Here is a 12,050-nt window from a genome sequence, read left to right on the forward strand (position 1 = left end):
CACCATCCTCTGAAACTTTCCCACAACCTACTGTCTCCTTACCCTGTAGATTGCAAGCCCGTGAGGGCAGGGTTCTTTCTACCTCTGTACCAGTCTGTCAGTTTGTGTAATTTATCTTATATATGTTATTCACTGCTCAAAAAAATAAAAGGAACACTAAAATCCCACATCCTAGATATCATTGAATGAAATATTCCAGTTGCAAATCTTCATTCATTACATAGTGGAATGCGTTGAGAACAATAGAACATACAAATTATCAATGTAAATCAAATTTTATATCCAATGGAGGTCTGGATTTGGAATGATGCTCAAAATCAAAGTGGAAAATCAAATTACAGGCTGATCCAACTTCAGTGGAAATATCTTAACACACAGAAATTATGCTCTGTAGTGTGTGTGGCCTCCATGTGCCTGTATGTCATCCCTACAATGCCTGAGCATGCTCCTGATGATGCGGCGGATGGGATCTCCTCCCAGACCTGGATTAAAGCATCAGTGAACTCCTGGACAATCTGTGGTACAACATGGTATTGGTGGATGGATCAAGACATGATGTCCCAGATGTGCTTGATTGGATTCAGGTCTGGGGAACTAGCAGGCCAGTTCATAGCATCATTGCCTTCATCATGCTGGAACTGAGGATACCCTTCAGCCACATGAAGCCCAGCAAAGTCATGCATCAAAAGGAACCCAGGGCCCACTGCACCGGCATATGGTCTCACAATGGGTCTGAGGATCTCAACCCGGTACCTAATGGCAGGGTACCTGTGGCTAGCATATAGAGGGCTGTGCGGTCCTCCAAAGAAATGCCTCCCAACACCATTGCTGACCCACTGCCAAGTCGGTCATGCTAGAGGATGTTGAAGTCAGCAGAACGTTCTCCACGGCATCTCCAGACTCTATCACGTCTGTCTCATGTGCTCAGTGTGAACTTGCTCTCATCTGTGAAGAGCACAGGGCATCAATGTTGAATCTGCCAATCCTGGTGTTCTCTGGCAAATGCCAATCGCCCTGCACGGTGTTGGGCTGTAAGCTCAACACCCACTTGTGGACGTTGGGTCTTCATACCACCCTCATAGTGTGTTTCTGACAGTTTGAGAAGACGCATGGATGTTAGTGGTCTGCTGAAGGTTATTTTGCAGGGCTCTGGCACTGCTCCTCTTTGCACAAGGGAGGAGGTAGTGATCCTGCTGCTGGGTTGTTGCCATTCTACGGCCCCCTCCACGTCTCCTGGTATCTACTACATGCTCTGGCTACTGTGCTGATAGTGTTGGGCTCACAGTGTTGGGCTGTGAGCACAACTTCCATCTGTGGACGTCGGGCCCTCAGACCATCCTCATGGAGTCGGTTCCTAACCATTTGTGCAGACACATGCACATTTGTGGCCTGCTGGAGGTCATTTTGCAGGGCTCTGGCAGTGCTCCTCCTGTTCCTCCTTGCACAATGGTGGAGGTAGCGGCCCTGCTGCTAGGTTGTTGCCCTGCTATGGCCCGCTCCACGTCTCCTGGTAGCGCATCCATCCTCTGGACACTACGCTGACAGACACAACAAACCTTCTTGCCACAGCTTGCACTGATGTGCCATCCTGGATGAGCTGCACTACCTGAGCCACTTGTGTGGGTTGTAGAGTCCGTCTCATGCTACCACGAGTGTGAAAGCACAACCAACATTCAAAAATGACCAAAACATCAGCCAGAAAGCATTGGTACTGAGATGTGGTCTCTGGTCCCAACCTGCAGAACCACTCCTTTATTGAGGGTGTCTTGATAATTGCCAATAATTTCCATCTGTTGTCTATTCCATTTGCACAACAGCATGTGAAGTTGATTGTCAAGCAGTGTTACTTCCTAAATGGACAGTTTGATTTCACAGAAGTTTGATTCACTTGGAGTTATATTCTTTTGTTTAAGTGTTCCCTTTATTTTTTTGAGCAGTGTACTTTAAAAATAAAAACGGGCACACCATAAAAAGCTTTATTTTACAACCACAACCCCTCTACATAACAGACTAATGCCCTTCCCCCATAATCTTCTGTCGCACCATCACTGAAGTAAAGCTTGATCATTTTCTTCCCTAGTCACGCCTCACCACCATGCTTATCCCAGCTATCACGCACCTCTTCAACTTATAATTAACCTCTGGTGTCTTCCGCTCAATCTTTCAAACACACAATCAGGCATATCCTGCAGAAGCCATCACTTGACCCAATCTCTGTCTAGCTATCGACTCATATCACTACTTCCGTTCACCTCTAAACTCCCTGAACAGCATGTCCATATCGAACTTTCTTCCCACCGCTCATCTAACACACTCTCCAACAATCTTCTGTACAATTCGGTGTCTGTACTACTCCACTCAAACTGCCCCAACCAAACTTATGAACAACTGACTAGCTGCAAAGTCAATACTCTATAATCTTCCTAGACCTGTCCTCTGACTTCAGTTTAGTTGACCACTTTCTCCTACTAGAGATCTTCTCTTCCCTTGGCAGTAAAGATCTTGACCTATCCTTGATCTCCTGATACTTCACTAACCGCACATTTAGTAGCTCTATTTCTAGACTACCTCCTCATTTTGCCATTTGTGTTGGAGTCCAGCAAGACTCTGTCCTGGGACCTTTATTTGTCTCCATATATATCTATGGCCTAGGACAACTCAAACTCGAATGACTTCCAGTACTACCTGTACACTGATGACACTCAGACAAACTCTCTCGCTCAGAAGTCAACAGAAATGATGTCCAGAATCCCAAAGTGCCCATCAGTTGTATCTTCCTTCTCATCATGCTTCCTAAAACTAAATGTCGAAAAAAAAAAATAATCATCATTGCTCCATCTCATTCAACCCTCCCTGGCAGAGTTAGCACTATAAATGACACCACACTTTCCCCTGTATCACAAGTCCGCTGCCTTGGTGTAATGCTTGAACGTGCTCTGTCACACATCCAAGCCCTTACCATCTCCTGAAACTTAAAAATATTATCCAGAATTCATACTTTCCTCAACCCTGAATCTTTTAAAATGTTAGTGCGTGCCTTCAACAACCCTCACCTTGATAACTTGATTATCCTCCTCTGTGGTCTGCCATCTATCACTCCCTCCTTCGCTACTTCTCTGCCAATCCCTTCACTAGCTTCCAGTTCCCCAGTGAATCCAACTTGAACTACTAACAATGATTTACTAGGCCGTACATAAATCTGTCTGCCCTATATATCTCTAAACTAATCTCGAGTACTTGAGAGACTTCTTTCTCTCCTTTGCGCTAGTATTTTCCGCACCTAATGAACTGCATGAATTTTCAAGCTTTCCTATCTGCAAGAATGGAATGCCAAAGCACATGCGATTGTCTTCCACAACTGATACCTTCAGACTAAAAATACCTGAAAACTCAACTCTTCAGGAAAGCCTAGCCTGCAATGACCCAACTAACCCCTGACATCCACCGGAGCTGCTGGCGCCCCAATTTACTCTCACCCTTCACCAATACCCTGTAGTTTGTAAACTGTGCAGGAAAGGGCCTCTCCCTCTCTGTACCAGTCTCTCGCTGTTAGGCTACGGCCACACTATCAGTATTTATTGAGTATTTTTTCAAAGCATTTGTAAGCCAAAACCAGGTGAGGAACAATCAGAGGACAAGGTATAATAGAAACAAGTGCAACAATTTCGCATGGTTTGACCCACTCCTGGTTTTGGCTTACAAATACTGATGTGAAATACTGACTAAATACTGAGTGTGGCCGTAGCCTTAGTCCCATACCCTTAATGAATCCATTTCCTCCACTCTATGTGTCAGCTAGATATTGGATTTCTTTCCATTTCCTCCACTTTATGTGTGTCAGCTAGATATTGGATTTCTTTCCATTTATTTTAGATCTGCCCAGGATCAGTTCTCTTCTGGAGAAAGGCTCATACTCAAGGTTTTATACAGTCAGTGATGTTCCACAACAACCTCTTTATTACTGTACTTGTTGAATCTTCCTCCTAAAGCCATCATCACAAAATCCAGCAGATTGTTTCAGCCCATTCTAACAGATGCTAAAACTCTTATAGTCCACTCATAGGAGCATGTAGCCCTTGCCTCATGTTATGAACTTTTCCCAGCTGAAAGACATTACATAGCATAAACATCTGACTGGCTCCGGGAATAATAATTCAGAAGCATCTGAAGTCATTTGGGCCTTAGGACTACTATCAAATATCTAATATACGCGGATAGTGGATAGCCATCTGGGTGTATGTGATCCTATGATACAGTATATCAAAGCTCTAATTTCTCTCTCATGGTCTTCCCCTTGTGCTAGGTGTCTTGTCTCACCTTTGTGGAGTTTTCTGCATTCCTTGTGTTTTTAGTAGTCAAAAGATAAGCCATTTAATGCAAGTGTTAAAGCTAGAAAAGTGTATCTACATCACTTCATTTATTTTTTTACTGAATATAGAATTTACATATTACGTATGAAAGCTTATGTATCTTGAAGGGGTTGTCATCACCTGGCCCCAAGGTGTATCAAAGGAAAAAGACTATACGTCCCGGCCGGACCAATGCTGTTCTTCTAATCTCAGTACTGTCTCTCCTATGGTGGTTTCTAAATAATGTACTGTGACCCCTACAGCCAATCAGCAGTCACTAATTGGATGCAGCGGTCATGTGACATTATGTCAAGTGACCATTGGGAAATGCGACAGACCAGTGTTGGAACAGGAGGTAAGTATAGTGAGCTACTAACTAAAAGCTTGACCACTAGTGAACAACCCCTTTAAGAGCGTTTCCTTGTCATATCTTCACTGTGCCTGGTTTTCCACATAATGTTTGAATGCAAAAATAAACAATTGACAAGATTAAAATAATAGGTTTATTGTTTACATTCCACATTTTAAACTATTCTCATATATTATATATAATTATCTATTTTAAACAAGCTGTAAACTTTAAATAACTTTTTTTTAGTAGTCCAAAAATGAGCTGTCACCTTCAGTGTCTATGCTGGCCTGACTTGAAGGTGTTTGTGAAGAGTGAGAGAGTGGGCTTCGGTAAGGAGATTCAATAGGTGAATGTGGCTGACTAGGAGGGGCACACAATATGGATGGGTCTGAAGAATTGTGCTGATGGTTAGAATGGATATAACTAGATTCTGGGGAGTGCCTGGAGGAATGAGAGGTTTCATAGGGATAGTAGTGGGGGTAAGCAGGTGGGTATGTAGATGGGGAAATATGATCTTCTGGTGTGCAAGAGTAGTTGTGAGAGGGATAGAAAGAAGCCTGCTGGTCAAGAGAATGCATTTGCAGCAACTCCATAATCTTCATTCTAAAAGCCCACTTCTTCTCCGGAGAGAATCTTTTAGTTACAGCCATGATATACATGTAGAAGTGATAGTCTGCGTCTTTCTCTAGCTCTTGATGTTCCCTGACAACCCCATGAGAGCTTATTGGAGAATTCAGAGAGCAATTGGACTTTTTCTCATGCCTTCTCCTTTTCCGGGGCTGTTCCAGGTGGAGACTGTCCATTAAAGGTACAGTAGGTGTAGCTCCAGACTCTGGGATTGTAAATGTGGCAAATGACTTTGGCTCCAACTTTTTGTCTTGGGTCTTATCTCGAATATTTCCAGAAATGCTGCTAAAAAAATAAAACACATAAGTGTTCCCTAGCATAACAATAATAATAATCTTTATTTATATAGCGTCAACATATTCCGAAGCGCTTTACAGTTTAACAGTTTCAAACACAAGTCATAAGTAACAACTCGTGAGAGCTTACAATCTATAATGAGGTGGGGGAGAATTTACAATGATGGTCCAGCCATCTTGAGGAAGTGGGGGGTAGATAGAGATAGTGAATGGGCTACACATGCACACTTACAAATAAAATGACTGATTAGGGAACGTGATAGTCCCCTCTGAACAAATGTTTTGAGGGAGAGCCTAAAACTGTTCAAGTTGTGAATGGTCCTAATTTCTTGGGATAGAGCATTCCAGAGGATTGGCGCAGCGCGGCAGAAGTCTTGGAGTCGGGAGTGGGAGGTACGGATTAGTGCAGAGGTTATTCGAAAGTCGTTTGCAGAGTGCAGCGATCGGTTAGGCCAATAGACAGAAATGAGGGTAAAGATGTAAGGGGGTGCCGCACTGTGGAGAGCTTTGTGGGTGAGAACAAATACGTTGAATTGGATCCTGTAATGAATGGGCAGCCAGTGTAACGACTGGTGTAGAGCGGACACGTGTGAATACCGATTAACGACCCTGGCTGCTGCATTAAGGATAGACTGGAGAGGGGAAAGTCGAGTAACGGGGAGGCCAATTAATAGAGCGCTGCACTAGGCCAGGCGGGAGTGGATCAAGATGACAGTGAGAGTTTTTGTTGTTAACAAGGTGAGAAAAGGGCGGATTCTAGAGATGTTCTTTAGGTGTAAGCGGCAAGAGACTGCATATGGGATGTGAAGTAGAGATTGGTGTCAAACTTAACACTCAGACAGCGCGTCTGCTGCCGGGGTGTTATTATGGTGCCACCCATGGAGAGGGAAACGTCAGATTTAGGGAGGTTAGTAGACGGCGGGAGCAAAAGTAGTTCAGTTTTGGAGAGGTTGAGTTTCAGATAGAGAGCGGACATGATGTTGGAGACTGTGTCATCAGCATAAAGATGGTACTGAAAGCCAAATCTGCTGATGGTCTGTCCAATTGGGGCTGTGTAGAGAGAAGAGAAGGGGGCCAAGGACTGAGCCGTGAGGTACCCAACAGTGAGAGGAAGAGGAGATGAAGTGGAGCCAGCAAACAAAACACTGAAGGAGAAGTCAGAAAGATAGGAAGAGAAACAGGAGTGGGCTGCAGAAAGGTCGAGAAGAATGAGCAGAGAGTGGTCACCGTTACATTTTGCTGTCAGAAGGTCATTGGTCACTTTGATGAGTGCAGTTTCTGTCAAGGGGGTGGAAGCCGAACTGTGAAGGGTCTAGGAGTGAATGAGTGGAGAGGCAACGGGTAAGGTGTGAGTAGACAAGGCACTACAAGAGTTTATAGATGAAGGGGAGATTGGAGACTGGTCTGTAGTTATTTGTGCAGGATGGGTCGAGTGGGTTTCTTTAATAATGGAGTAATGAGTGTTTGAAGGAGGATGGAAAAATGCCTGAGGAGAGGGAGAGATTAAATAGGTTAGGTGAGTTGTTACAACTGGAAGAGAGAGACTGGAGGAGATATGAGGGAATGGGGTCGGTAATGCATGTAGTCGGACGAGAAAAAGAGGAGTCTGGAGACTGTGATGGGATCAAATCTGGAGAGTGAGCCTGGGGAAATGCAGGGAGGGATGGGAGTCACAGCACTTGGTGGCTGGGAGCAGATTTCCTGATGGATATTATCTATTTTCTTTATAAAGTGGGAGGCCAGGTCATCAGCACAAATATCTGTGATAGGGGCTTGTGCTTTCTGCACGAGGGAGTGAAAGGTGTTAAAAAGTTTCTTAGGGTTGTTGGACAATGAGGAGATCAGGGTGTTGAAGTAGGTCTGTTTGGCGAGGTGAAGGGCAGTGTTATAGGTTCTAAACATAAATTTGAAGTGGATGAAGTCTTCTTGTGTGCGGGTTTTCCTCCATAAGCATTCAGCACTCCTAGAGCATCGCTGGAGAAGTCGAGCTTGTGATGTGAGCCAGGGCTGTTTTACTCTGTGTTTGGAGGTTCTGAGGATGAGGGGCACTACTTGGTCCAGGGTGCTTCTGAGAGAGTCATTGTGGTGGTGTACAACCAGATCAGGACAGGAAAAAGAAGAGATTGGGGACAGTGATGAGTGTAGGAAGTCAGAAAGTGTATGAGGGTTAATTCCATGAATATTTCTGACTGTGTGGTAGGTACAGTCATGGCCAAAAGTATTGACACCCCTGCAATTCTGTCAGATAATACTCAGTTTCTTCCTGAAAATGATTGCAAACACAAATTCTTTGGTATTATCATCTTCATTTAATTTGTCTTAAATGAAAAAACACAAAAAGAATTGTCCTAAAGCCAAATTGGATATAATTCCACACCAAACATAACAAAGAGGGTGGACAAAAGTATTGGCACTGTTCGAAAAATCATGTGATGCTTCTCTAATTTGTGTAATTAACAGCACCTATAACTTACCTGTGGCACCTAACAGGTGTTGGCAATAACTCACACTTGCAGCCAGTTGACATGGATTAAAGTTGACTCAACCTCTGTCCTGTGTCCTTGTGTGTACCACATTCAGCATGGAGAAAAGAAAGAACACCAAAGAACTGTCTGAGGACTTGAGAAACCAAATTGTGAGGAAGCATGAGCAATCTCAAGGCTACAAGTCCATCTCCAAAGACCTGAATGTTCCTGTGTCTACCGTGTGCAATGTCATCAAAAGTTTAAAGCCCATGGCACTGTGGCTAACCTCCCTAGATGTGGCCGGAAAAGAAAAATTGACAAGAGATTTCAACGCAAGATTGTGCAGATGTTGGATAAAGAACCTCCACTAACATCCAAACAAGTTCAAGCTGCCCTGCAGTCCGAGGGTACAACGGTGTCAACCCGTACTATCCGTCGGCATCTGAATGAAAAGGGACTGTATGATAGGAGACCCAGGAAGACTCCACTTCTTACCCCGAGACATAAAAAAGCCAGGCTGGAGTTTGCCAAAACTTACCTGAAAAAGCCTAAAACATTTTGGAAGAATGTTCTCTGGTCAGATGAGACAAAAGTAGAGCTTTTAGGGCAAAAGCATCAACATAGAGTTTACAGGAGAAAAAAGAGGCATTCAAAGAAAAGTACACGGTCCCTACAGTCAAACATGGCGGAGGTTCCCTGATGTTTTGGGGTTGCTTTGCTGCCTCTGGCACTGGACTGCTTGACCGTGTGCATGGCATTATGAAGTCAGAAGACTACCAACAAATTTTGCAGCATAATTTAGGGCCCAGTGTGAGAAAGCTGGGTCTCCCTCAGAGGTCATGGGTCTTCCAGCAGGACAATAACCCAAAACACACTTCAAAAAGCACTAGAAAATGGTTTGAGAGAAAGCACTGGAGACTTCTAAGGTGGCCAGCAATGAGTCCAGACCTGAATCCCATAGAACACCTGTGGAGAAATCTAAAAATGGCAGTTTGGAGAAGGCACCCTTCAAATATCAGGGACCTGGAGTAGTTTGCCAAAGAAGAATGGTCTAAAATTCCAGCAGAGCATTGTAAGAAACTCATTGGTTACCGGAAGCGGTTGGTCGCAGTTATTTTGGCTAAAGGTTGTGCAACCAAGTATTAGGCTGAGGGTGCCAATACTTTTGTCTGGCCCATTTTTGGAGTTTTGTGTAAAATGATCAATGTTTTGCTTTTTGCTTCATTCTCTTTTGTGTTTTTTCATTTAAGACAAATTAAATGAAGATAATAATACCAAAGAATTTGTGTTTGCAATCATTTTCAGGAAGAAACTGAATATTATCTGACAGAATTGCAGGGGTGTCAATACTTTTGGCCATGACTGTAGGAGTGTGTTGGGGTGGGCGAGGATTTCTGAGCGTGAAGGAGAGAATGTTGTGGTCAGAGAGGGGAAGGGGCGAGTTATTTAGGTAGGAGATTGAACAGAGCCGGACAAAGACCAGGTCAACGGTGTTACAATCTTTGTGTGTCTCAGAGGTTGAGAGCTGTGAGAGGCTGAGAGAAGTGGTTAGTGATAGAAGCTGGTATGCAGATGTGGAAGTGGGGGTGTTAATCGGGATGTTGAAGTCTCCCAGGATAAGGGTTGGTAGTTCTGAGGATATGAAGTGCGGCAGCCAGGCCAACAAATGGTCAAGGAATTGGGTGGGTGAGCCTGGGGGCCGGTATATGACTTCTACTCTGAGGGAGAGGGGACGGAAGAACCTGATGGTGTGGACCTCAAAAGAAGGGATTGAGAGTGATGGAGCTGGGGGGGGGATGACCTGGAAATTGCATTGTGGGGACAGGAGTTTGCCGACTCCACCACCAGGTCTGTTTGTGGGTCTTGGGGAATCGGGGAATGGGAGAATTGTAAGCCACCATGGGAAATGGCAGCAGGAGAGACAGTGTCAGAATCCTGAATCCAGGTTTCAGTGAGGGCCAACAGATTCAGAGAGTTGTTCAGAAAGTAACTGTGCAGGAAAGGAAGTTTGTTACATACAGACTGTGGATTCCAGAGGTCACACTTAAAAGAAGGAGATGAAGGAGTGCAACTAATATTAATAAGGTTAGTAAGGTTTCGATGTGAGGTAGGGTAGGGGCTGAAAATGGGGGAGATGTCCCCTGAAATCAGTAGGAGTAGGAAGATAAAGATCAAGTAGCTATTGGAATTGTAAGAAGTGTTGTTGTGTGATGTGTTTGGGCAAGATGGGCTCAGGTTTTTCAGGAAAGTGAGAAGTGAATGGGAGCTGTACATGGAAAAGTGAAGTATAGAGGGGCTGATGTGTACGAGTCGTGATGGAGGGGGATGGGGCGGTGAATGTGGATGGCAAGGGAACACAGGAGGATAGAAATAAAGCACATGGCTAAAAGGGAGAGCAGAGTGTGGGTCACCTGTCTCCTGCCCTGACTAACCTGGAACCGTTGAAGCGATTAAACGCGAAACGGCCGTTGTCCACTCGCATGTTCCCTGCATGTCTCCCTAGCCCGTATGTCCTGTACAAAGTCTACCATTGCACGGATGAAATAAAGACTTTGGAATATTGAATCCATATGGTGATTGCCGCATTATTTTCTTCTTTATGAAAATGAGAATGGATATGTGCTTTCACCCCACATTTGACAAGTATGCTGTCTTATTCAGCGTAAAAGGATCATTGGAAGGAGATTATTATTAATAAAAAGATCAGTTACACACACCCTGCAGGTTGAGCCATGCCTCTCCATCAGTGTTCCATGGTTTTTGTTGACAGGCTGCAGGGGTGACATCATGACTTGAGTGCACATGACTGCTGCAGCTAATCAATATTCTCAGTGGCTGATGTCTTCACTATCAGCATCAACACTGAGTCCAGTGATTGGCTGAAGTAGTCACATGCACGGTCAACAAATGATGGGGCAGCGGTGAAGAGACATCGCTGCTCCTGTAGAAGATAATTATATCATTTATCTGTAGCACAAGCCTATAACCATTAAAAAATAAATAAACTTAGTGTTTCCATCCAAGTACGATCATAGCTTTCTAATGATGCAACTCTAACCCACAAAGGGACCAATGTGATAATCTACATCAGGTGTGGCAATCAATTTTTCCAAAGGACCAAGTGACTGTTGTCATGCTCCGAACCAATAGGCTGAATTTAAGAGGGTTTTTGCAACTTAAAGCTCTAAGCCGGGGTCACACTTGTGAGTGCAATGTGAGAAACTCGCGCGAGTCTCACACTTCAATACCCGGCACTGCTGCCGGCACTCGGGAACAGAGTGTGAAGCTGCATATCTTTCTATGCAGCTGAACGCTCCGGTCCCGAGTGCCGGCAGCAGTTTCGGGAATTGATGCTTAGGAGTATGATGCTCCCAGCCACCAGCTTCTTGCATTCACAGGAATAAATTGATTCTAGCAGTGGTAACATTGCCTCTGTAACGTTGGACACTGAATCTGGTTGGATCCAGCCAACTTCAGCACGATGAAATCAGGAATAGACCCTGCTTGTGCTACACGCACCCTACCTAGGTGCCAAGCCAGGCTAGGACTTCAAGGTGGCTGGCAACCTAGGTAATGAATTTTACACTATATAAATAAAAATCCCTCTGTTTCTGGGAACAGAGAGGATTTTAACAAAAGGTGAATTGGTAAGCTGCGATTTGACCCAATCAGGGGTGGATTAAGGGTAGCCAGGGCCCGGGGCAGTTCAGACTCTGTGGGCCCCCCTCGTCACGAATCGTAGAGCCACACTCTACATAGAGAATAATGGGGCCTCCAGCACCGACCTCCACCCGCAGAGCCGCACTCCACATAGAGAATAATGGAGCCTCCAGCACCGACCTCCACCCGCAGAGCCGCACTCCACATAGAGAATAATGGGGCCTCCAGCACCGACCTCCACCCGCAGAGCCGCACTCCACAGAGAATAATGGAGCCTCCAGCACCGACCTCCACCCACAGA

At 44.8% G+C, this 12,050-nt stretch overlaps 1 protein-coding gene across 8 annotated transcripts in view; it reads right to left on the reverse strand.

Moving 5' to 3' along the window:
• Positions 1-4,833: 4,833 nt before the first annotated feature.
• The window catches only part of LOC141076095 (uncharacterized), a 34,445-nt gene continuing 27,228 nt past the window's right edge, over positions 4,834-12,050 (reverse strand). For 5 of the 8 annotated variants that reach the window (XM_073563372.1, XM_073563371.1, XM_073563368.1 and 2 more), the window contains exon 10: positions 4,834-5,613. In XM_073563372.1, coding sequence (XP_073419473.1) covers positions 4,944-5,613 — 670 coding nt within the window. In that variant the 3' untranslated portion in view covers positions 4,834-4,943. The remainder of the gene's footprint in view (positions 5,614-12,050) is intronic. The other 3 variants (XM_073563369.1, XM_073563374.1, XM_073563373.1) reach the window with 3 other exon arrangements.

Source organism: Dendrobates tinctorius, unplaced genomic scaffold, assembly GCF_039654945.1.
Source record: "Dendrobates tinctorius isolate UK_male_01 unplaced genomic scaffold, ASM3965494v1 ptg000387l, whole genome shotgun sequence".
Classification (NCBI taxonomy): domain Eukaryota; kingdom Metazoa; phylum Chordata; class Amphibia; order Anura; family Dendrobatidae; genus Dendrobates; species Dendrobates tinctorius.